The sequence below is a fragment of the Alligator mississippiensis genome, chromosome 2 (assembly GCF_030867095.1).
Source record: "Alligator mississippiensis isolate rAllMis1 chromosome 2, rAllMis1, whole genome shotgun sequence".
NCBI lineage: Eukaryota > Metazoa > Chordata > Crocodylia > Alligatoridae > Alligator > Alligator mississippiensis.
This window is the reverse complement of record NC_081825.1, coordinates 91244970-91269825: the sequence shown is the minus strand read 5'-3', so window position 1 is coordinate 91269825 and position 24856 is coordinate 91244970. Positions and strand designations below refer to the sequence as shown.

General features: G+C 41.4%; 1 protein-coding gene across 3 annotated transcripts; it reads right to left on the bottom strand.

The window, feature by feature from the left end:
- Positions 1 to 165: 165 nt before the first annotated feature.
- PPID (peptidylprolyl isomerase D) lies at positions 166 to 24646 on the bottom strand. Of its 3 annotated transcripts, XM_006261450.4 has the most exons (10): positions 24497 to 24643; positions 21201 to 21341; positions 19004 to 19110; positions 12592 to 12780; positions 9911 to 10033; positions 8164 to 8270; positions 3928 to 4069; positions 1322 to 1408; positions 1203 to 1245; positions 166 to 422 (listed from the first exon to the last, which is right to left on the bottom strand). In XM_006261450.4, exons 1-10 carry the CDS (start codon positions 24579 to 24581, stop codon positions 334 to 336), a joined length of 1113 nt encoding a protein of 370 aa, XP_006261512.2. In that variant the 5' UTR covers positions 24582 to 24643; the 3' UTR covers positions 166 to 333. The 3 variants fall into 3 exon arrangements, 2 of the variants coding, with proteins under 2 accessions (XP_006261512.2, XP_059577920.1); XM_059721937.1 differs by lacking the exon at positions 1203 to 1245 and having other exon boundaries at positions 319 to 422; positions 24497 to 24644; XR_009459810.1 differs by lacking the exons at positions 166 to 422; positions 1203 to 1245 and adding an exon at positions 2989 to 3167 and having other exon boundaries at positions 1321 to 1408; positions 24497 to 24646.
- Positions 24647 to 24856: the final 210 nt, after the last annotated feature.

Here is a 24856-nt window from a genome sequence, read left to right as displayed (position 1 = left end):
CTTCTACCAACACTTCAGGTCAGTGGGATTGAGACTTAGATGGTGCTGTTCCGGTGAAGGAGTTAGTGTTTGAATATATTAAAGCAGTTCAGGTAAATTCATTCTAAGCTCTAGTCTTCAGACTGTATCTAATGTTGGTGAGTTATTTTAAAGGAAAACACAGCCTTCACTTTCAGACTGAATGACTTTATTATGAAACTTGGTTTAAGCTGTAAACACTGGAAATAAGGTAGTATTCCTACAACATCTGTACTGCCGTACAAGGCAGAAGTCATGCTTGGCTGCAGATCTGCTCATCTTTACTTCCGATGACTAACAGGACAAAACAACCATTCAGGTAAACATTTTAGCATAAGCTGCCTTTTCTTTATCTTTCTGGGCCTTTATTTTTTGTTTGATCTTCAGAATTTCAGTTTGGATAGCTGGTTAAAAGAAAAGCCTGGTTACAGTTATTATAACCCTCAATTACATCACAACTTTATCACCCATCTTCATTTCATACTGTTCAAGCAGAGACATTCTAACCTACAAAAAGTATAAATGAAGTGATCAAGGTATACACTAACAAAAAACTCTCCACAAGCTGCTTTACCCTCCCATCCAATCACAGAATAGGGAAATGAGCTCACAGAGAGAGTAACAGCGTACAAAGTACCATCAACAGGAAGGGAGTTTCTGATTTAAAGAATGTTTCCCCTGGGTACCTGGATATCAAGCAATCTACTTTTTTTGGTAGGTCAGGAGTGCATAAAACAAACAAATTTTCCCATCCTGAGCTCCAAAAAATTGAGCTTTTGGCCAAAGACACAGTATTAGTCTTGAACAGAAATAATTTCCCTGACCACCATCATTACAGGATAAATAGTAAACTTGTCTGTATTCATGTTGTAAACCCTATGAAAGGGTATTATGTTAGCCTATAGATTCTATGCCATATAAGCAAGAAGGATTGATTTTGAAAAAATTAAGTTCTGGGAACTGCCAGGAAGCAAGCAGGGGGCTCCTGTGACCACTCTGATACCAGGATTAAAAACAGCTCTACATCAAAATAAATTAAGCCACTCATTTCCCAAACTGGTCTGTGAAGCCCTGTTAAGTGGTTTGCAAATTACACTGGGACTTCAGCATTTTAATTAAGCAAAGCCTATTAACTTAAACTATTTACTAAATAATAAAGGCTTAATATTAAGCAGACAGTTTACCTTTGTCTTCAGGTGCTATTTCCTGAGCCTTCTTAATATCAGCCTTAAATAAAAATTAAAAAAGTAAATGCTTTGCTAAAAACTTTAAATACATAAACCAAAACAAACTTAATAATTACCAGAGCTTGATCAAAATCTTTTATTCCCTGCCAGGCTTGAGCTCGTCTGTAAAGAGCTTTGGTGTTTCCTGGATCTATTGCAAGAGCCTGCAAAATGGATAAAAATGATAAAAATGATGTTCTCCAAACACTACAATACACACAAGTAGTCTGCTTTCCTATTGTAGAAGTTGTGCAGATCTCATTATCTAAATGGAAACACCACTTACGAATCAGCAAACTACAGTACTGCTATAGCGCATGTCTTTTATAAAGCACATAGGACATTTTAGGATATATTGGGCTAAGTGTTAACAAGCAGTGTCTACACAGCTGACCTACATAAAGCTGCATTTCAATCTCTTGCATTAGGCTGTAATGACAGAAGAGCCTATTAGGTCTTATGATTCTCTCCCATATATCAGAGGTCATTAGAATTTCAGTCACTTCTGTAACGAGCCAAATTTGACTATACACCATGTCTTCTGGAGCACTGTTTAGTTCTAATAAAGTTGCATCAAGATGGAGATTGTACCACTAGTTCTAATGGTTCATCACCTTCATGGTGTGGCTCTTCTGCACTCTCTGCAAATTATCAACATCTTGAAAACATAGACATCTTATTCCAGAAACTTCATTTTAGTATCTGTTTCATTCATGTTACATATGGAACTAAAATCACTTCCCTACTCACTTGCCATTCTCCTTTTCTCTCAGAGCACAAACCTGGCAACTCATACTCAGTTGTGTCTATATGGGGTGCGGGCTATCCACAAACTTTTTTCCCCCTGCAGGGCCAGGGCCTGGGCCCGGCTGCACCGTCACTGCCGCAGGGGCTGGGGCCAGGCTGCGCTGCCGCTGCTGTGGGGGCCGGCTGTGCCGCCGCAGGGGGATGGGGCCAGGGCAGGCCGGGCTGCACCATGCCACTCCCCGCTGGGCCCAGGCAGGCTAGGCTGTGCTGCCGCTGCCATAGAGGCCGGGACCGGCTGCGCCGCCTCCCCGCTGGGCCCCGGGCAGGCCGGACTGTGCTGCCACTGCCGCCAGGGCCAGAGCAGGCTGGGCTGCGCCACCGCTGAGGGGGCCAGGGCCGGGGCGGGCTGCACCGCCTCCCTGCTGGGCCCCAGGCAGGCCGGGCTGTGCTGCCGCTGCTGCCAGGGCTGCTGAGGGGGGCCGGGGCCACGGTGGTGCCTCCCCACTGGGCTGGGGCGCTGCCTCCCCGCTAAGCCCAGGCAGGCTGGGCTGCACTGCCGCTGCTGCGGGGGCTGGGGCCATGGAAGGCTGGGCTGCGTAGCCTCCCCGCTGGGCCTGGGCAGGCCAGGCTGTGCCGCCACTGCTGGGGCAGGCCGGGCTGCGCCGCCTCCCCGTGTATACGCTGCCGCGGGGAATACACGGGTGTGGCGTATACATGGATTTATTTACAAAAATACAATTTCCTGTGGGTTATACATGGGCGCGACTTATACCTATGGGCGGGGTATATGCGCGAAAATACGGTACTTCCAACAATGTGATTATACCTATGCCGTTGTTTTTGTCAACTAAACCTATAATCTCCATGAAGTTTCCATAAAGATGTAGCCTGGAATTAAATAACATTACATATTTCATTTAATTTTCAATTCAATCCTATTTCAGCCTTTCCACTATTCTTCCTAGGATAAATACCAAGCTAACTAATCTATACTTACCCAAGTCATTTCACTTGCTCCTTCTGAATATTAGCACAATGCTAACTTACTTCCAGTCTTATGGCATTTTCCCACATTCTGGTATTTTTTAAACATCAACATCAGTAAGACAGATCTCTTTGGTCAGCTCTTTAAGGATTGTTGGCGGCACATTAGATGGACCTGCTGATTTTCTGTTACTGACAGGGGATAAGTCCTCAGTTACTAATGGACTGAAAAGTAGTTCATCATCTTGTTTCTTTTTCCAAATACAGAACAGAAATGTATATTGAATACTTCTGTCTTTTCTGCATTATTAATAATTTTCCTATACTCTAACCAGTAATGGAGCCTATATGCAATTGCCAACATTTCTTTTTTTCTTACTGTACTGGAATTCATAACTGTCATTAGCTCTACAAGCCATGCTTTCCACCTTCTCTTATGTCAATTACTTGTTTCCCTCTGTTTTGTGCTGCGCTTTCTTGTTGCCATCTTCATTCCACAACTATGCTAGTACAGACTTTTTAGTTAAAGTAGCAATCAATTAATCTATAAAATACTGACAATCACTTTCAGAACATGTTTAAAATTTTCTGCCTGTGAAACTCCTATAAAAAGTTATTTTTTCTGAAATAAATCCTTTGTGCCATACAATTTGATACTGCTCCCTGTAACTAAGACTGAGAAGCACAGCATACCTTGTACATTGTAACAATTTTTTAGAATATTTCTTCTGAAGTAGTAGTAAAAAAATTAGTAATGTAATAATGTTATGCCAGATGTGCCAGGTCTTTTAATTAACTCATTTCAGGAAAATGATCCTTTTGTAATTATTTGAGATTTTTGGTTTCAGCTTCTATTTTCCAAATAGTCTAGTCTGGTAACTAAAACAACTTATATAAATGGACACACATGTATTTATATGCAAGTTGAAAATAACAAAAAATCAAATTTTACCTCAGAACAATTTTCAATGGTTCCCTGCCAATCTGATTGTTTCAGTTTACAAGCAGCAACATTTAAGATGCAGGTCAAAGCTGGAGTCTTCAATTTTGCTTTATCCACTTCTTCTATCACAGCTTCAGAGGCCTCCAGGTACCTGCAAAAAGCAAGTTTACAAACAATACGTATTAAGATATATGACATATTATAACTTGCAACACTATCTTATTTTAGCCCACAGCTATCTGACCAAAAAAGTATGCAAAGAATATTTACCCACCATCTATCAGTTTTTAAATACCTAATTTCCACATGCCCATTATGTTATGTGACAAAGTGATGATTCTAACATCCATATCTTCCCCAAAAGTTGAATTGTCAGTAGAAAATAGTTTAACATTCCTGGCTCATTAACTTGAACATTTTTTTAAAAGGCACCCATCACAGTTAAGCTGCCACATACAAATATGTATATGCAGCTGATGAATTTGGTCCATGCCCTGAAAGTTAAATTCTACCTTATGTTAGAATTCAGGAGATTAGCTATCTGGAGATTAGTTATCTTTATCAACTCAATGAGGGCAAGATAAAAGTGATGTTTGAAAAGGAAGATTTCAAAGAACTAGCTGTGATTTACCACCCTTCCTCTTTTCTGACAGCATCTTTTCCACCCACACATTGTTCTAAATGGCATGAGGACTTTGAGTCCTCTTCAAATATGATTTCTCCTACATAAGTAGGTTATATTCTTTAGCAAAATACAACATCATATTTCCCCCCCCCTCCCCCACCCAGCTCAGGAAACTCTACTCCTTCCTCTTCACCAAATATTTAACAACACTTATGCTAGCTACTCAGGAGTATTTGAACTCAGATCTAAGACTGAACAGAGGAACAAAACAATCTGTAGAGCATGCAAAATGCAGCCATTACAATACAATCCAGCATGTCATATGAGCATTAACCCCATCTTCCCTTCACCCCTCACTGCCATTCCACTTGACATACTAATCAAATGTCCTTTCCCTCAGCTTCTAGCAAGTGGATTGGGACCCAGCTAAAAAAAAACAAAAATCTGTAAATGCATCCCCACCCATGACGTATCAAAACAGCTGCAATTTTATGGGAAAATGAAGATCAAAGACAAAGTATGTCAAAAAACCTGGAGTAGTGGACTGTGAACAAAGTTCCAGCAAAATGAGATGGGGGCAAAAACTGGCAGGAACAGGCAGAACTAGAATAACCCAAGGAAAAAAAAAGCAGAAAGGTTTGATCACCCTGCCTTAGAACCTGGAGCAGAACCCAAGGTTTGAGATTCCACATTCTTCCACTGTCAGCAAATATCTTTGAAACCCACAGAAAAATTGTGGGTCCCATCTTTCAAAGGTTAGATCACAATCTAGTAACTCTCAATTAACTCTGTTTCAAGCAGCAGTGATCCCTATGGCAGATAGGAAGGTTCCAGCTCTGCAGATGAGCACACAATGATTAGTTCAGCTCCACAGAATAGAATTCTTGATTTCTTTAAAAACCTAGGAAACACTGCAAATGCTCACACGTGTTAACTTAAACAATCAAAAACTAGAAAATGCTGTGCATCCTAAATTTTAGCATTTTCTAGACTTTGACTACTTCACTTTCTGACTTCGCATTTTTAGTAAGGGTTGTACATAATTGCATACAATACCATAAATGTGCATGACATTTAAAATATGAATTATCTGCTCACAACTCCAAGCGTTTTTCATCTGTATCAGGCATAATATATAAGGTAAGAAACAAAAGGCAGAAAAGAGAAAAGGAACAGCAGAAGAAAGCAGTGAATGACTGGGTTTATCCAGTACAAATTGTATCAAACCCTTTTTTTTCCACAAAGCAACATGGCTGGTGGGTAAGGGGCAGGAAGCAAAGTGTGAAATATCTTTAGTAAGGTTTCTGACTCATACATGACATTTTTATAAATGAAGGGAAGTATGACCTAGATCAAATCACCATAAACTGAGGGACACAACTGACCAAAGAATGGTACTCAGAGTATTTATCAACTGTCTGCTGTTAAACTAGGAGGAGATAAAGTATGGTCTGTAAGGGCCTGTCCTGTGTCCAGTTCTATTCAATACTTTCATTAACAGTTTTTATGATAGAATAGAGAGTACATTTATAAAATTTACAGATGACACCAAGCTGGGAGTGGTTGCAAGAGCTCTAGTGGACAGGATCAGAATTCCCAACAATCTTGACAAGTTGGAGAAATGGTCTGAAATCAATAAGATGAAACTGAATAAAGACAGGCACAAAGTAGTACACCACTTAGGACGGAAAAAATCAAATGCACAAATACATAATGCGGGGTAATTTAATAGAGAGCTGCATGATAGAAAAGGATCTCTAAGAGGGAAGGGTTATAGTGGATCACAAACAGAATGAGACAATTTGTGGTGTTGAAAAAAGGCAAATCTCATTCTGGGGTGCAATAGAAGGAGCATCATATGTAAGACATAGGAAGTAATTATTGGTCTCTTCCAAGATTTGGTGAGGCTTCAACTGAAGTACTGTATCTAACACTGGGCGCCAAACTTTAAGATGCAAACAAACAGAAGCAAATCTAGAGGAGAGCAACAGAAACAATGGGTTTGGAAAATGGCCTTGCTGTGGTCCCCCTACTTTATCCGTAGTAGGTTAGGTTATGTCTTGGGTTGTGTGTCAGGGTTGACTGTATAGTTTTGCTAAAAGGTTACACAATGGATTTATATAAGGTAGTTTGGATAGAATGATCCTGCCTTGGGCAGGGGGTTGGACTAGATAACCTCTGGAGGTCTCTTTCAGCCCTACTTCTCTATGGTTCTCTGAAAGGTTGAATGTGTTCAGTCTAAAGAAAGGAAGCTTGTCCCACTTTTAACTTGGTATAAGTTATCCAATGTTAAAACCTGCTTTAGATGGTGATCAAGCTTGTTTTCCAGGTCCACCAGAGAAAGCACCAGAAGTAATTGGCTTTTTTTGCAGCCTGAGAGATGAAGTTAGATGTTAGGATTTTTTTTTAATGGTAAAGGAGAGCTAAGTACTGGAATAAGCTACCGAGACAGGTTCTAAATCCCCTTTGTTGGGAGTTTGTTTTCTAAATTTTTCTTAAGTGTCAGGGATGGTGGACAGATACTTGATTGTGCTGTAGTATGAACTACATGACTCCTGGTAGTCCATTTTAGCTCTTCATTTCTCTGATTTCTATGTTTGGTATTGTAAATAGAGTGCAGTTCTCCAAGGTAGAAATTTGTTATGCTTTGAAAAGACTATCTGCTGGAAATCTAATCAACTTCAAAACACAAGAGATTTTTTTTTTAGGCATTGTGTGTGCCTGAGTTTCTTTGCAACTTTGATTCACAACTGCATTTTCCTATTGAAAGGACACTTTCATGTTACTGTATTAAGTACTCCTAAAAAAAGACTTTTCTTAAAAGAGAATATCTTGAAAGTTTGATGTGGGCTATCAAAAAAAGAGATTTTTGCTTTGAATGTTTCTCCTCTTTGGTTATTAATTTTAGTTCTTTAATAGGTTAAAAGATAGATGCAGGCAAATTGGTGCTGCCACTGGTGCTCTTGAGTTACAATATTCATAGTTTTATGAAGCAGTGATGATTAAGGAGGCAGGTATACATTGCAGTATTGGAATGATGCTGAAAACGACTCCAGAGGAAACAAGTGAGAGATCCAGATGGTCTCTGATCCTGTGTCAAACAACACAGGAAAGCATAAAAAGTGACAAATTGTTTGTGAGGCACGGCCAGAAAAACTCTTAACTTAAAGGTAAAAGACATGGAAGATGGAGCAGGAGATTATGTAATCAAGAGCAGAAATCTAGTCAGGGTTGACAGTGACAACAACACCGGAATCTGCAGAAAGACCAAAGTGCAGGCTCTGAGGGAAGAGGAACGACTGCTGAAGCAACAGGTAAATACCTAATTATGTTTTTAAGTATAAATTAATACAGGGACAGCATTAAGCAATTAATTCAGTTGACAACTTTTTTTTACATTTATCTTTGTGTTCCAGAATACACCCCAAGTGTGCATGATGACCTTTCTGTAAAACAAAGTACTCATTTCTAAATGACTAAAAAAAATCATTTTCCAATATATCAAGGGCCACAAACCCTATTAACTGAAATTATTTTGAAATAAAAGTGCGCTAATACTTCCTGAAAATGTTAACAATGATCAAAGACATTAGCTGGCTTACAATAATGAAAGTCCTTACCTTAAACCTTTGTGATACTTTTTAGCTGCCATTGCCCAATTCTGAGATTTGAAGAAAGTGTTTCCTATGTTCTTTATGTCTTCTGCTATTGACACAATCTTGTCCACCTATAAAATGTAAGTAGCAACTTATATTAGTTATACTAATTTAGAAGTTGTCTCTAAATAATGGTGGAATCCCAGATGCTCTGTTACACAAAAGTGACTGAAATCCCAAGTTTAAAGGAAAAACAATATCCAGTAGAATATTAGAGATCCAGTATCCCAGTCTATAGTTAACGCTCTATTGCTTGTTCTATGGTATGAAACTCCCACTGGAGTTGAACATAAGGATCAACAGTAACTAACCATTAGAGCACAAAACATAACTACAGTAAAGACGCAACCAGTAACTTATCTGTTTATCCTAAAGACAGTTGTTCAACACGTTCCAATGACAAGGCAAAATCCACTGTCCCTTATTCAAAAAGAATGAACAAACAGATGTGGCTATATCCTATATCTACAAAAAAACTCAAAGAGATGTATTAGCAAAGAAGGTATATCACTAAGACCACCTCTTCCCTAGAGTACTTTGCCTTTTTTTCCCAAATAATGGTGCAAATATTTGAACTTCACAAGTGCTCTAACAATGACCATACAATACTTTTCCCTCAAATCTTTTCTGCGTCCATAGGTGAAAAAGATAGCCAATTGTCTAGCACAATGTCAGTCCAAATTTTTGCCTTTTGTTTTACAAATGTAACAAACTTTCGTTATCTGGATCATGATTATCTATATAAGCTACTTAAGGAACCAGTATCTTTCAGCCCCACTATCAGCTTTGTAACTTAACTGTAAAACAGAAAAAGACTCTAATTTTGCCCATCTGCAAAATTAAGGACTAGTTATGGAGGGGACAGCATTATTCTGGGCAGAATATACTCCATGCAACAGATACCACCATTTCACTTGTAGCTGGGCTGTTGTTACCCTGCCTGCAGCAGGCAAGCTTACACATTGCTTTGTCTCATAGGGCACTTTCACACATGCTCCATTGGGAGGGGGTGCCGCTCTTTAATTAGAGTGGCTCCGAGAGCAGCTTTTTGTGTTTGTGTTTTGTGCATCAGCATCCCCACGCTTCAAAATGGAGGAGGGGGCGCTTGAACTAAAGCTCATTTGACAAGCTTTAGTTCAAGTGCCCCTGCCACCATTCTGAAGCACAGACTCTTATATTTGAAGTGCAGGAGGCTACTGCAGCATGGTAATTGCCACACTCCAGGAGACTCGATTAATCAAGTCTGCTCTGACATGCATACTGGAGCAGCCTCCGTGCTTGTGTACAGGCACCCATACTGAATAAAATGTGTTGCAATTTCCTATCTGGAAGGAACGTAAGAATCTGCAAACTACTACCAAAAGTCCGCTATTAAATATTTATGCTTTATAGTTCTGGAAACTTGTCACTCAGGCAATAAAAACAGTCTTGAATAACAAAGAAAAGAAGCCTAGAAAATAAATTTCTGTGAAAGATTTTATTTTTAGCTTTATGGTCACTGGAAAATATCAGGTCACGGCTAGCACTACAGGAATGTCACTGAATCTACAGTATTAAATTGTAAGATCTAACAATCTAAAGCAGTGTCTGTAAGTCACTAGATTTAAGTTGTCCTGACAGAGTCTTTAGAAATATAACAACATACACCTTATGGTCCAGCATACTAGGAAGTTTTTTCTTAAGTAACAACCTTCAAAAGAGAAATACATACCTCTCTGAAGTCTGTTTCTGAATCCTCAGGAAAGTCTGGATGGATATCTCCAGAACCATCCACTGGTAAAATTCCCCAGTTGTCACCTTCCTTCAGCTCTCCACATTCTGCAATAATGCACAACTGTAAAAAATAAAAAGCCACAAGACATGTCTATCATGCAGTATTGTCATTCACTACTCCAAAAAGACAGAGATACTATGTACTGTTAAAAGATCAGTGAAAACATCCTCTATATCCCTAACCAACACATTCCAGATGTTTTTTAATCTCCCCTAACTATGAAACCCACTGGCTGGATAGGCAGATTGTATCAACAGTGGTATCCAACTCATCTGGCCCCATGGGCTCCACCTGGAGTGAGGTTCCAGTCTGTGGGTCAGAACTGGAGCAAGAAGCCACATATTCTGGCCCACAGGGCTGGAATTGGGGGTGGCAGCATTAACTTCTGCAGCTCTCAAAGCCACAGCAGCCACCACACCTCCCACCACCAAACTTCAGTCAAATAATGCAGCTCCATGCTCTCTTATGTTCCAGATCTGGCCCATAGGGCTCCCCTCAGATTTGGAAATTTGGCAGCAGAATGGGTGGTAAAAGCATTACTGTGGCTCCAAGAGCTGTCAAATTTCTGGATCAGTGGGGGAATCCCAGAACCCAAATGACATGACTCCATGGGCTGAGTCTTGGTTACTTGGGAACACAATTAAATACAACCCCAATCTTTCACGTGCAGGAGAGCAGGGGTTGGTTCTGAGTTCATATCAAGATATTTGTAATGAGCCTAATGGGGTAAGAGTTATTTTTCCTAGTGTCTTCAAATTAGAAATTTTATTTAAAAAAAACCACACAGAAAAATCTTACTACACCACTTATGCCCTTACAGCATACTGACCTATTTGGACTAAACAGAAAAAGAAAAAGGTTTACTATCTAAATAATATGCAATTTTAATAGAGAAAGAGATAGATAGGAAAACTAAGCAAAGAAAAGTGTGTGAAAGGGCTCTGGGGAAAGAAATTGAGCTGCAGCAATGGAAAGAAATATGGGAATGGGATTATTCATCTTCCATGTGTTTAGACAAAAAAAATTAAATACTCCACAGATAGTACCAACTAGATCCAACTAGGATCCAAACACATTTTCTAATGGTGATGTTTTATGTATTTTTACAAAAGAAATAATATACAGTAACTTCAGCCTCATGGAATTCTTGTGTATTCTTCCTGTGTTGGAATTTCGCTTCTCCAGTTGCCTGAGTAAAGTTTACAAGTACAAGCCCCATAAATAAGGAACTGCCTCACAAGTACAACAAATTCACAGAAATTCTAACACTTCTGACAAAGAGTATACCTGCTTTCTCTTGTCACCACCAAGACAGAACAGGAGGTGGCAGTCACCATCCTTAAGTAAACATAAGGAAGAATGTGCACCTCAGTACACAGAGACAGAGGGTTCTTTTCTCATTCAAATGAACTTCCAATTTGTGTAGTAACTTATCTCAAATCACTCCTAAGCCATTAGGAACAGATATGAAATATACACAATAAATGCATCAGTAAAATATAACCATCTCTAATGTGAAATATAGTAAGCACCCAGGACTAACTGCTGTTTGCTCCATCCTTTTAGATCCTTAGAGGATGCACCCACCATGAGTTAGCAGGTGGAAATCCTGTCTTTTTTTAATCACAGTTCTAACTTTTTCTGGAGCTTTTGGTAAGTCACGTGCCAGGTGCTCCATACCAATCAACGTTGTGCTTGTTCTAAACTGGTTGTAAGTGAAAACTAAAATTGGGACAATTAAGCCTTAAGTAAAACATAGCTAAGCTACCTTAGGTTTAGCTTCCACTTACCACAAGCTAAAAGCACACAGACAGTGGGAGTGTCTACATGTGCATTAATGCACTTTGTTACTGCACATTAAATGTAGTGCCTCTAATGTGAAGTACTACATAAATATGCACTAGGTTGCCCTAATGCACAGTAGCAAAAGCAAACTCTGCTTTTTTAGTGACACTTATTGCGCAGTAGCCTATTCTACCTCACATTATCATATTAGCAGTTTTTTATGCACTGCTTTAATGTGCAGTAGAATAGGCTACTGCACATTAAAGTGTACATGTAGACGTGCCCAGTTACTGTAAAATAACTAATGTGCTGCAAGTCTGCCCTTCCACTAATTCATTGTAATTTGTTCATTTTCTATATGCTTGTTTTATCATACCTTAGAAGTGTGGAGATATTATTTACTCCTTCCTTTTGAAAGGTGGTATGAAAATTGATTAGTAATTAGTCAACATGTATAAAATTTTTCCAGGTATAAGATATTACAAACACTTAACTGCAAGGTCTTTAATACTTTCTACCATCTTAACATTTTATTTAAGATTAGTAAATGGCATCAACACAAGATCACTAGTCTTTGATTATTAGCCTGGATTAAAAAGAAACCAAAAACGTTCATTTTTACAATAGAAGACAATGAAAGCTAATCTTAAAATGTTGAAATATTCTGAGACACAGAAGTTGTTAAAAGCTATGTATTTCTAGTTTTCATTTAGCAGAAGCAAAAAATAATTTCAGTCCTACTGAAAAACATTACTAAAGCTATTCTGCAGTTCTCTCATAGGACTCCAGGTAATAGAAAAAGTATTCACTCAAAATATTCTGGTTCTACCTACCTTAGCAGGATTTTCTCCATTCACTTCAACATTTTCTAGTAGTTTAACAACACCCATTCCTTTGATCACTTGGCCGAACACCACATGCTTCCCATCCAGGTGAGGAGTTGGCACTGTTGTGATGAAGAATTGGGAGCCATTTGTATTGGGTCCTGCATTTGCCATGCTCAGCAGCCCTGCCTTATCATGCTGTACAAGAGAAAACACCATCACTAATCTAAGTCAGGTCTGATTATTTTACAAGAGTATTTATTACATGATTCAGAGGTAGTAGGCTATCCTGAGTGATGTCTACAATTATAACAACTCCAAGAAGCTTGAGGGCTACACAATTTGCATTTGGCTTCACCTTTCCTGATATCAGTCATCCAACAGCATTTTTTTTTTTTACTACTTTTCCTTAAGTTACTGGCCAGCAATTGTAGCAGATACTGACAGGAAGTATTGTATCAGCTGTTTGATTATGATCAATTTAATTCACCAAAAGAAAAAACAGAAGTCAGTTGAGATGTTCTGGATGGGATGCTCCTCAACTGGACTGCCAGAAATTAGAAGCATCTCTCTCTCTCCCCCCACCCCTCTCCCCCCCCCCCCCCGCAGTACCAGATTCAACAGTAATGCAATTAAGAGGAAATTATGTGGACATTTACACTTTAAACTTGCAAATAATTATACATGAGCAAATCTTACACATCAAAAGTGTGAGACCTCGTGAGTCGGACCACTCATGTAAACCACTTAACATATAGGTACAGGTGTTCATAGGACTAGGAGCTACATTTAAAACTTTTCCCCATCTTCTCCCCTATACCTCTTCCCTCAGGAAGGCATCTTTTATTTTACGTAAAGGCATAAAGCAGAAACAGTTGGTTAAACATTCCAATAATACAAAGGTATTATATATCTTACTCCTGTGAAATATATTTTGCCTCTTTGTAATTCAACACAAAGAATCTTTTCCTCACTATTCAGATTATTCCTCTGTAGTATTTTGTTCTGTCCATAGCAGAAAAGCTGTACGTATATTAGAAATTCAGATTGTAGAACAGGTGTTACCCAAATCTTACAGAAAAGAATATACTTACAATAGATTTGGTTCTTTGAGTGAGTACATCAGTGTAGAACCCAATGCAAGTACATCTGGACCTCATGTACAAACCTAGTTTTATTTTTAAGTATCCATCAGAGATGCATACATATACATCGTTGCACTCCTGTGCAAGGATAAAAAGGGCAAAAGTAACCATACTCCTTCACAACTCAAAGCCTGTGATAGCTGAGGATTCCAGAAAGCCAGGATACAATCCACACCAACATCATCTCAAAGAACTAGAGTTTACCTTAGTGTTCTTCTTTGGATACTATATTGTCCATTGTAGGTAACTGTCAAGCTGTACACTCTCATGGCACTGTATGAGGAAATTCAGTTGCACAGGAAGAGCAAATGTAGCACTGCTTTCCTAACCTTGTCTTCTCATATAGTAGCTAAATTGAAGGACAAAAGTCACTTTATACACTGCTGCCTTACAGATTTCTGAGGCTGGCACATGCCTGAAGCAGGCATAAAACGTTTTGAGCTCTGACAGAGTAAGCCTTATTATTCTGTGTAAGGTACATCAGCCAACTGATAACAAAAACACAAGGTGCATCTACACAAGATGCTAAATGCACTGATTAATTCTATTGCTCATTAGCACAGCAGGCAAAAACTGTGCTCATGTGCTAATGCACAACAGAATTAGTCTACTGTGCATCAGTGTCACAAAAAAAGTGTGCATGGCGCTACTGCGCAGTAGCACCAATTACGGAGCATTAAATTAGTACCTGTTATTATAGTCAACTGTATTACACAAACAGGTGTAATACCAGGTATTAACTTAATGCTCCATAATTATGGTGCATTAATGAACATGTAGACACACCCACAGTGCAACTCATCTCCATATCAGATGACCAGAATCTACAGTCACAGCCTGAGTGATAGGGTGCAGCAACTTTGGGCCTGGAGAGAGGATATGGCCAGAGTGCTGCAAAATCATATCCAGGAAGGAGTTGTAGGATTTAGATTAACAACTAAAAGCCAGAAATGCCTTGGGCCAAGAGACACACCAGAACATCTCCTGGAAATCACCGCTGGAATTAAAACAATTGGCAGAAAGGGGTAGAGCAGGCCTCTGTGGTCCACTTGAGAAACGGCATCTGGTAGCAACTGTGAGCACAGGTCTCCTCTGAAACAAAACTGATTTATCACTTTTCAGTGATTCCCCACTGATGGATTATCTCTTTGTGATGCATCTGTACAAGGACTGTTCAGGGTTGTTCACCAATTACCTATTTGGGTCCTGGGAGCGGGAAGACCCTGCTCCCAGGAGAGTTACTCTACTTTGATGCCAATAATTCCAGAAATCAGTAGGCAGAGAGGAACAAAGTGTGGGCCCCCCTGTTTGTTTCTATAGTGTACAGCTGACTATTTTCTCCAAAGTTTGGCATTACCAATCTTTGGAAAGTAATCTGATAGTTCTGAGCTCTAGGATTCGTATGCATTCCTTGTCATGTGGGAACCAGATTCCTAGCCCAAGTGAGCTCTGAAACCTGACCCTGACACATCCATGATTGATGCCTTTATAGAGAGGGCATTGAAACAGGGACCACTGTTTACAGGTTCCTGCTACAAGGCCATGTTTACACTAATATGATATGGGATTAAAACCTTTGTGTTTATTAGGTGTTAGGCTACCGAACAGAATAATCCAAGATGGATACAAACCCGTCACTGCTAAAATCTAGCCAGCAATATGCAGCCACCATGATGGGATATGATATGGGTAGGGGCTTCCTACAGAAGGTGGGTGTATTAACCATTAATTTCAAAGTGGCTTGAGTCTAAATTAATGGATTGCCTAATCTGTGCTTGTACTAAAGAGCTTTATTTTCTCAAGTGGAAAGTTCTGGATGGTCTCATGGGTGTCTTTTGGAATCCAGGAGGTGATAGCTACAAGTCACAGCCTGGACCACTGACTTTGTGGACAGGTATTTTTCATAGATTCATAGAATGTAGGCTGGAAAGGACCTCATAAGATCATCAGGTCCAGCCCCCCTGCACCAAGCAGGAAAGACACCTGGGGTCAAATGACCCCAGCAAGATGACGATCCAGTCTCCTCTTAAAGATTTCCAGGGTAGGCAATTGCACCACCTCTGAAGGGAGCTTATTCCAGTTTGGACACCCTAGCTGTGAAGAAGTTTTTCCTAATGTTGAACCTGAAACAGTCTTCCAGGAGTTTGTGACCACTGCTCCAGGGTTTCCCCAAGGGTACCCTGAACAGTTGTTCAGTGAGCCCTTGATGTATTCCCCTGATACAGTGGTAAACTGCTACCAAGCCCCTTCTCAGCCTTTCTTCTTCAGGCTGAAGAGTCCCAGGTCCCTCAGCCTTACCTCGTATGGCTTGCCGTGCAAGTCTGATCACGTGTGTGGCCCTTCTCTGGACTCTCTCGAGCTTTTCCACGTCCTTGCTGAAGTGCAGTGCCCAGAACTGGACACAGTACTCCAGCTGTGATCTCCCCAATGCCAAGTAGAGTGGAAGAATCACTTCCTTGGTTTTGCTAGAGATGCATTGATTGATGCACACCAGAGTATTATTTGCCCTGCTGACTATAGCATTGCACTGCTGGCTCACATTCATACTGTATTCATACTGTACTCTAGGCCTATAGCTTATATCAGGCTTGCAAGGACACCACTCATAATCAATACCATGGCTGGCACTGGAGTCGGTCAGATTTATTTTGATCTTGGTTTACTTACTGGTGAAAGACTTTCTCTGGCTCTGGGGGAGTCCTGTATCATTTTATCTTTCTGAAATATTGTCTCCCTGCATTTGGAGTCATTTCTGGACTCTGCTCAGCTTCTATCAGCCTTGCTTTTGCACTGGAATGCTAATACTGGTTTTGTTGATATCAGTGCTATGGGTGCTAGGGTCAAGTTATTCAAGCCCAGTGTCATCGTTAGTGTAATGGCCAGTGCCAATTAACCCAGGACCAAGGTAGTAAGCATTACTTTTGATATAATTTTCTTTCTTGTTACTGCTCAGCCCCAGGGAATGGTACCTGCTTGAGGCGGCACTCACTGAAGATGATTAAGAGGTGCACTGATTCATTGGTCCGATATCAGATCAGTACCGATATAAAGAAAATTAGCTGTATTGGAAATCAGCCCAATGGGGCTGATAATTTGGCTGATAAATGCCTGTGTGCGTGCAAGCTGCAGCACAGTACTCAAGCAATGAGCAGCAGAGCCCGGCAGTGTGGAGAGCTGCTTCCAGCTGGTAAATCTGTTGTGGTGGAAGGGGAGGAGGGAGGGAAGGAGCATGGGGTCACAGATCAAACCCCACCCTGCAGTGAGGGAGGAGGCAGGGGCAGGTGCTTCACAGCCAGGCCTGGGGCCGTGGCTCATGGGGGGGGGGCGGGGGGAAAGGGTTCCCGCTGCTGCTTACGCCCCAGGAGGGCGGGGCATGTGCCCCCTGGATCTGTGCAGGGCAAATGGGTGAGCTGCAGCTGTGGGCCGGAGCCAGGCTCTTCTCTCTGGGGGCTAGTCTCCGAGCAGGGGCTATGGAAGGGGATGCAGCCACCCCAAATTTCACCGTAGCTCCCTCCCAGTGCCACCACCACATGCCCAGCGCAGCCCCGGCTCAACCTGCATTTCCCCACACAGGACATGGGATGGAGGTGCAGCTCGTCGGGGGGGGGGGGGGGCGCAGCTCCCTCCCAGCACTACCGCTTCTGTGCACCCAGCGCAACCCTGGCTCTTCTTGGCACATGGGGGGAAGCAGGGATTGAGCTGTGAAAAGCCAGGCTGCACCAGGCACGCAGCGGCGCTGGGAGGGAGCTACGGTGAAATCTGGGGTGGCTGCAGCAACCTCCATAGCCCCCGCCTTGAACCCAGCCCCTGGCAAGAAGAGCCCGGCTCCAGCCCGCAGCTGCAACCTGTCTGCTCACCCCACACAGATCCAGAGGGCACACGCCCCACCCTCCCGGGGTGCAAGCAGTGGCTAGAGCCCTCCCCTTCACCCCCTGACAAGCCGCACCTCCATCCTGCGCCCCACCCCAGATGGGCAGCGCCTGCCACTGCCTCTTCCCTCACCATTTGGGGGAGATTGATCTGTCCCCCTCCCCTTCCGCCATAACAGACTTACCAGCTGAAGGCAGCTCTCCATACACTATCAAAAACTGGATCGGTATCAGCCAATATGCCTCTTAAAAAAATCAGATATCGGTATTGGCCCCAAAAATCTCTATTGGTGCACCCCTAAAGATGATCCTTTCTATTCTTCAGTCTTTTGTTTGAGCCCAAAGTGACATGCATCAATTGTTCAAGTAGGTACATTTTCAGCTATGCTGGTCCTCATGGGGAATATGCATTCAACCCACTTACTGAGATGCAACCTTTCTCCCAACACAACGGGCATTAATTATATGCCTTTTGACTAATGTAAGTCTGTCACAGATCAGGTGGTATTTAAACCAGAGTCTGAAATTCAGTACAGCAGTAGGCTTTAGAGCAGGTCGCCCAGCTGTAGAGTGGCTGTCGAAAAAGATCTTTTAAAACACTAGGAGTATTGAAAGTGAAGGAGATTTCTTCATCAAAAAGTAAAAAAGGAAATGAGTTTAGTTGGAAGTAGTTTTCAGACACTTGTTGAGTTTTGTCTCATTGCCACAGACTGGCATTGGGCATGGACACTATGTCCCTTATTGCCTTCGCACAGGAACAGGGGACAGCACAGGGTGTATATACAGCCCCAAAATAAACTAGTATTCAAAAATAATTATTGTACACGTGAAGAACACGAACACCCACAGACAGATCCACACTGATGTAAACTCAAAGAGCTTGTTTATAAACAAGACTTTCAGACTAGAACTATATTTAGGGGTAAAAGAACGAGTACAGTGGGTTACATGCCATTTTGTTCCTGACTTCTAAAATAGTTGTTGCCTTATTTTTTAAATTGTTTGAGTGTTACCAACAACTTTGGCTGAGGGAATGGAAATATGTTAAATAAAAGTATGCACAGATTAGTAGAAAACTTTATATTCTGAAGCAAATTTTCATATACAAATTTCTTTGTATAACAAAAAGTATTAAGATCTGTTTGATGCTAATATATGCATGAATTCAAACAAGGGATTTCTCATCTTAAATTTTCTACAAGATTAAGATTTAAAGAGAGAATTTGCCATATCACATATTTTTGTGTTTCCCATAATAACTCGATCCTTTTTCATTACAGAATTTGGCAGAAGACATTTTGAGATGGGTCAGATGAAATAGTTGACAAATCAAATAGTTAAAATAATGTGCAACAGAACATTCTAAACCAGTTTTATGGAAACAGTTTCCATTTCCAATGACTTTACCTTGTAATGAAAGTTTTCATCTTCAAATTTTTCACCATATATGCTTTCTCCACCAGTGCCATTTTGATTTGAGAAGTCTCCGCCCTGGACCATGAATTTCTTTATAACTATAAAGTAAAAATATGAATCATAGAAAATGCAAAAAAGGAAATAAGATTATATTCAAAGGTGAAGACCAGCCTCACTTTATCAACAGGAATTTTAATTCCCTTCCCATCTGAACTAGACCCCTAACTCAACTATCATTATTATCAGCAATTCAGGCCCTATTGTGCTTTAATAAATCAAAAGCAAAATTACCCATTCAAATTTCTCACAGATGGCATTGTACAATAGCAGTGACAAACCATATGCCCTTACACCTAACTTTTTAAAGATATTTAGGCATCTAGTTTGAGACACCTGAATACTTTCAAAATCTAGTCATTAATATCAAGAACTTCCTTCTAATAAGGAAGGATGGAATAGAAAGAAATGCATTCTTGAAGGGAACATATATGCAAAATCAAGAACAGCTATCAGTGATGTCCAAACAAAGCTGGAACCACCTCTTATCTACTCCATCTAAGCTTCATTGTTGACCTGACTTCAACATTTCAGCCAGAAGTCCACATCACCAAATTGGTCAGTCACTGCAAAGTACTTTCCTGTGTTTATAGGCTATAAAAGGAGACAATGTGTCAGGAGCCTTGAGTAAGTCACTGGACTTCCCTGTGCTTGTTTTACCAGCTGTAAAATGAATAAAGAAGTATCACCACTTTCAGAAGGCCCTTTAAGATGTTTTAATGACAGTCAAAAAAGTAAAAAAAAAAAAAAATTAATAACTCTAAAAACTTTATATCCTCAAATATAAAAGAGAACATTTTTTTTTCAAAAAGCTTCAGCATTTTATCACCTCAACATGCAACAAAGCCTTCAAAGGCCACAGCTAGTATTGTTTATATTTTTACATTACTCAATGATCTTTATTTACTGTACTAAAACACTGCCCACATACAATTAAGTGGAGCCCATGGCTAGGACTACAAGACAGACCTCACTAATAACTTCATTGCTTATTGTCTTGGAGGGAAACATCAATAAAGACCTGGAGCAAAAGAATTCCCTTGCTCGCATAAGGTATCATTCACAGTCAAACAACTACCACCTAATCCATGTATCAGTGGGTACCTGTAGACATGCCAAGAGGCTGCTGACACACTGTAATGGAGTCAAACGAGCTTTAGTTAAAGCACCCCCACCGCCATTTTGAAGCACAGGGACACTGATACACAAGACACTGGGGGTGCTTTAATTAGAGCAGCTCTTGGAGCCGCTCTAATTAAAGTAGCATCCCCCTACACTCTCAGCAAATTAGCTATTAACTCCCATTAGCTATTAACAGAACAATCTGTCAATGGAAACAGTAGCTAGAAACCTGGTACAGAAAAAAAGGATAAAATAAAATAGAGGGAAAAACAATGCAGTTCTACTTTTCTTTAAGCCACAACTTCTCTTTCAAAAAACAAACAAAGAACTAATGTTTTTGGGGGAGGGAGGGGGGTTTAATAAAACAGTTCATTACACTTTATCATTTTAAAGGTATTTCTACTGTATTTTGACACACATTTTTCCATTTTCTCAATCACTAATTCAAACAGATTTAAGTAATGAAAATACCAAGGAGGGGGTTTTCCAATTACATAAATTTAGTCCCTAATTTAACATGCAAATAAGATATGTTTGCACCAGTGTAAATATAGAGTAGACATGATACACAGCTCTATAACAGCATAAGCTGTCCTGCTCCAGGGTAAAGTTACCTCCCTGAAAGTAAGAAGCAGCCATATGCAGGTGTAAGTTACAGTAATGTCCAAGTTGTGATCCAGCTTTGATCAGCTTTATCCCAAGACAGCTATTAGCTCAATACAAATAGGCTACTGCTGGTGCCCTTACCATGTAAGCATAACAGTGCCTACTGCGGGCAGTTACCTTCTGAAAATTGGTTCTTTGTTCACGAGACACCAGCACAACTTACACCATTGTAAAGAGCATCCATATCTGCAGATAATAATCACTATTAGAAATCCATGTATCACTAACACAATACTGATATAATTGACTTTAAAATCTTGAAGTACTCCTAAATATTACGTAACTTTTAACCTAAAACATTATTCCAAGAAAGAACAATGAAATAAAGACGATTCAAACTTACTTCTGTGAAAGGGGCATCCTTTATAATGAAGAGATTTTCCAGTAGTAAGTCCTAGTCCTTTTTCCCCTGTACACAGTGCACGGAAGTTTTCAGCAGTTTTAGGTACAATATCAGCAAATAATTCAAAGACAATTCGACCAACTGGAAAGAAAGAGATGATTTGGAATCCAATCTCCAAAACAAGTTGCAGGCCCCAATCCATCAGGATAAACATTATTCCGTACCAGCTATTTTTAACTGAATAATTAGCATTATTTAAGCCAATATTAAATTAACCTACTTTAAAAATATATATATACAATTCTTGTATATTCCTGTAACTGCTGCTGGTTAAACTACAAAATTTGTTAGCACAGATGCAACCTGTAAAGAAGATAAGCACCATAAACAATTTTAGACAATGATACATGCTGCCCAAAATAATTTTGATAATCTATGTGTATATGGTACGGGCTATTTTCTGGCCTAGATAGATAGATAGATAGGCCTTCAGCAGACTAACATAGATGCCATATCTGTCTAAAAAGTATATATGTAAAAGACTGAGTTGGAAAATGGGGTACTGTTTTAATGAAATTTGATTAAAAAAATTAAGTTTAATTGAAATGTTCAGCAAAAAATTATATCAAAGTTTACAAAACTGAAATATTTCAGACAACAGATAGGAAGGTTGGTTTTCAGCCATTTAGGTTAAATATAGATTGGAATTTCCCATAGAAAATCTTTCTTCTTGTGTAGACCCTAATGCTCCTAACACTCACATATATTAGTATCTAATCTACATGCAGCTACATTATAATCCACTTACATACATACATACTAGAAAAGCGCATAATTTGTTAACTGGATAACAATGCCAATCCTGGGTTTCTTGTGTATTGCCCAATATGGTATCAAACCCTCATTATGTGCATGCTCATTAAATGAATATTCAAAAGATAGCATTTTCAGTCCCACTGTCAACTTTGTAATTTAGGTGTCAACATATACATTTGATGCAGTTTCAAAAGAAGATGGGGCAGTAGCTGTTACATTTTAATTGGGCAGATTGAGAACGATGCAACCAAAGCAAAACTGCTCCAACTTTAACGCTGGATGAAGCAGTGTTAAAAGATGGAGCAGTTTTGCTCTGTTTGTATCATTCTCAACTTGTCCACACACAACAATTAGAAGGTAGCAGCTGCAGCCCTTTTGAAATAGCTCCAAACATACTTGTGTTCATACCCTTAACTGTACTTTGGTTAACTGCATACTAACTATATTTGCCTACTTCTGAGCTAATTGTACTTCCTTTATTTGCCACTGAAACAGCCAAAGGGAAGCTGCTGTCAAAGGATTGCCCTCAGAAGCCTTGAAAATGACAGGAGCTAGGCAGTTGTGTGGCTGCTCTTTCCCTTCATTTTCCAGGCTTCTAACACTGGTGCTAATAGCAACTATTAGAAGCCTGGAAAATGAATTCTAGTCAGTTCCATAGCTGCTAATGACATGATCTTGACAATGCTGTGTATTTAACAAGCATTCAATCTAAGTACATATGTATTGTGGGTAAGTGCATAGCCTGTTTTCAGTATCAAAGATACACATTTAAATGGAGTACACTGTGTTCGTGTAGCTTAAGATACAGAGTAAGCAATTTCCCTTTACACAAATCTACTATGATAAATGTATGTTTTTACTTAGCAAATGAGTTAATCTACAGCTGGTCAATGAATCCTTAAAACATTCACTTTTTCATAAGGTGGCTTCTCAGATCTTCTGTTTTCTCATCAGCCTGACAGTCAGTTTTTCAGCTCTCAAGTAACTGCCTAAGATAGTCATTCTACTGAAAACAACAGGTAAGGGTAGTAAATCTAATAGTGGAGGAAAAACAAATTAGTGTTTGTAAATAAATGACTACCATTTGGTAAGATAGCATTGAATAAACTCTTCTCTAAGCTTCCTGTTTTGAATAATGCAATTAATAGTTAGGCAATTACAACGCAAGTGAAATGGCTCAACTAATTTTTTTAAAGGTATGCATTTTTTTTCTGGAATAACTTTGTGGTTTATTCCTTGACACCAGGAACTGCTTTAACATGTGGCTAGGTCACAACTTAGGACAGGATCAACTGGTTAATTGCACCTTACATGTAATGTGTGCCAGGAGCCTAACACACAGGTTGGATAGAGTTTTGGGGGATCTTCCTGCAGTGGTAACTAACTAGTGATCCTGAGACTTGCCACTGGATCTGTAACTTGTCTTTTCCACACCCTCCCCAAACAGACCCCCCTAGGAAACAAGTCCCCCTCTGCACCCACAGGCAATACATGTGCTACCCTGTAGCCCCAGCTTCACCTTCTATAGATTATACAATCAATGGGTGAATGGTGCAGTATATTCAGACCAGCCACATGGGCAAAGTATTTATCACCCACTTTAAAATAAAGGGGTCTCCAGCTCCAGAGAGAACCAGCCACCTGGAACATCAGTGCTTGAAAACAGGGAACAACTCTACAGCTGGTTGCTACCCAGCTTTCATGTGAAGGCGCAGCCGGGCAGTGTAAGGCAGGACATGGTGCAGGCAGGTTTTATAGCCCTTTCTCCACTGAGTGGGAGGGTCAGTGATGGGGATGCAGCGGGGCAGGGGATGGTGCTAGGTCACACCCCACACAGGGTGCACCCAGCCCAGCCTTGCTCCTGGTGTTTGAGCCAAGTTGAGGTGGTGTGGGGGGCGCTCCTTTGGACTCCTAAAGTACCGAAGACACCCAGGCCAGGCCAGGCTCCTGGGGTCCCCAGTGCCCTCTCCTGGGGATCGGAGCCGGTGCTTCACTGCTGGGGGAAGGGCTCCCAGCCGCAGCTCGTCCCGCCCCGCGCGGACAGCGGGAACCCGCCCCCTGTGCCCGGGCTCCACGCGGGGCGAGGCGGGCCGGCCCGAAACGTTCCATTCCCATCCAGAACGTTCCACTCCGCCCCCCCCAACGTCTGCTCCTCCGGGAACGTTCCATTCCCCACGAGGGTTTGCTAGCCCTTCGCGCCCAGGAACGTCACAGTCTCATTCTGAGGTTCACAACCCCTCCGTCCCGGAACGTTCCACTCCCCACTAGGGGCTCGCGACACCCCCCGCCCGGCCCCGGAACGTTCCATTCCCCACTAGGGGTTCCTGACCCCGCCCGGAACGTTCCATGCCCCACTAGGGGCTCGCTACCCCTGTGCCCAAGAACGTGCTATCCCCGCCGGGGCTCGCGCCCCCGCGGTGGGCCGGGAACGTTCCGTTCGGGGGCGGGCGACCCGTGTCCCGTCCCGTCCCCGCCCGCACCTCGCTCGCCCCCGACGTCGACATCGAAGAAGGCCCGCGGGCTGCTGGGGCTGGCGGACTTGGGGTCCGGGCACGGGTGAGACATAGCGCAGGCAGAGGCCGGGCGCTGCGGATCCTCCCCGGCTCGGCCGCGTGCGCGGACTTCCGCCGCGGGAGGGACTGGGCCCGCCCCCGACATCCCCGCTACTACAGCTGGAGATGCGAGTGGTGCCCGCCTCGTAGCTGCCGCTCCCAGATCCGCACAAGCTTGCGGGGCGCAGCGCCTAGCTTCTCTGTAAGGCTACACAGCCCCTCTGTGCCTTGCCGCGCACCAGCGGCCGTGGAGGTCATGTGCCTGCTGCACGACGCACTCAGTTCGTT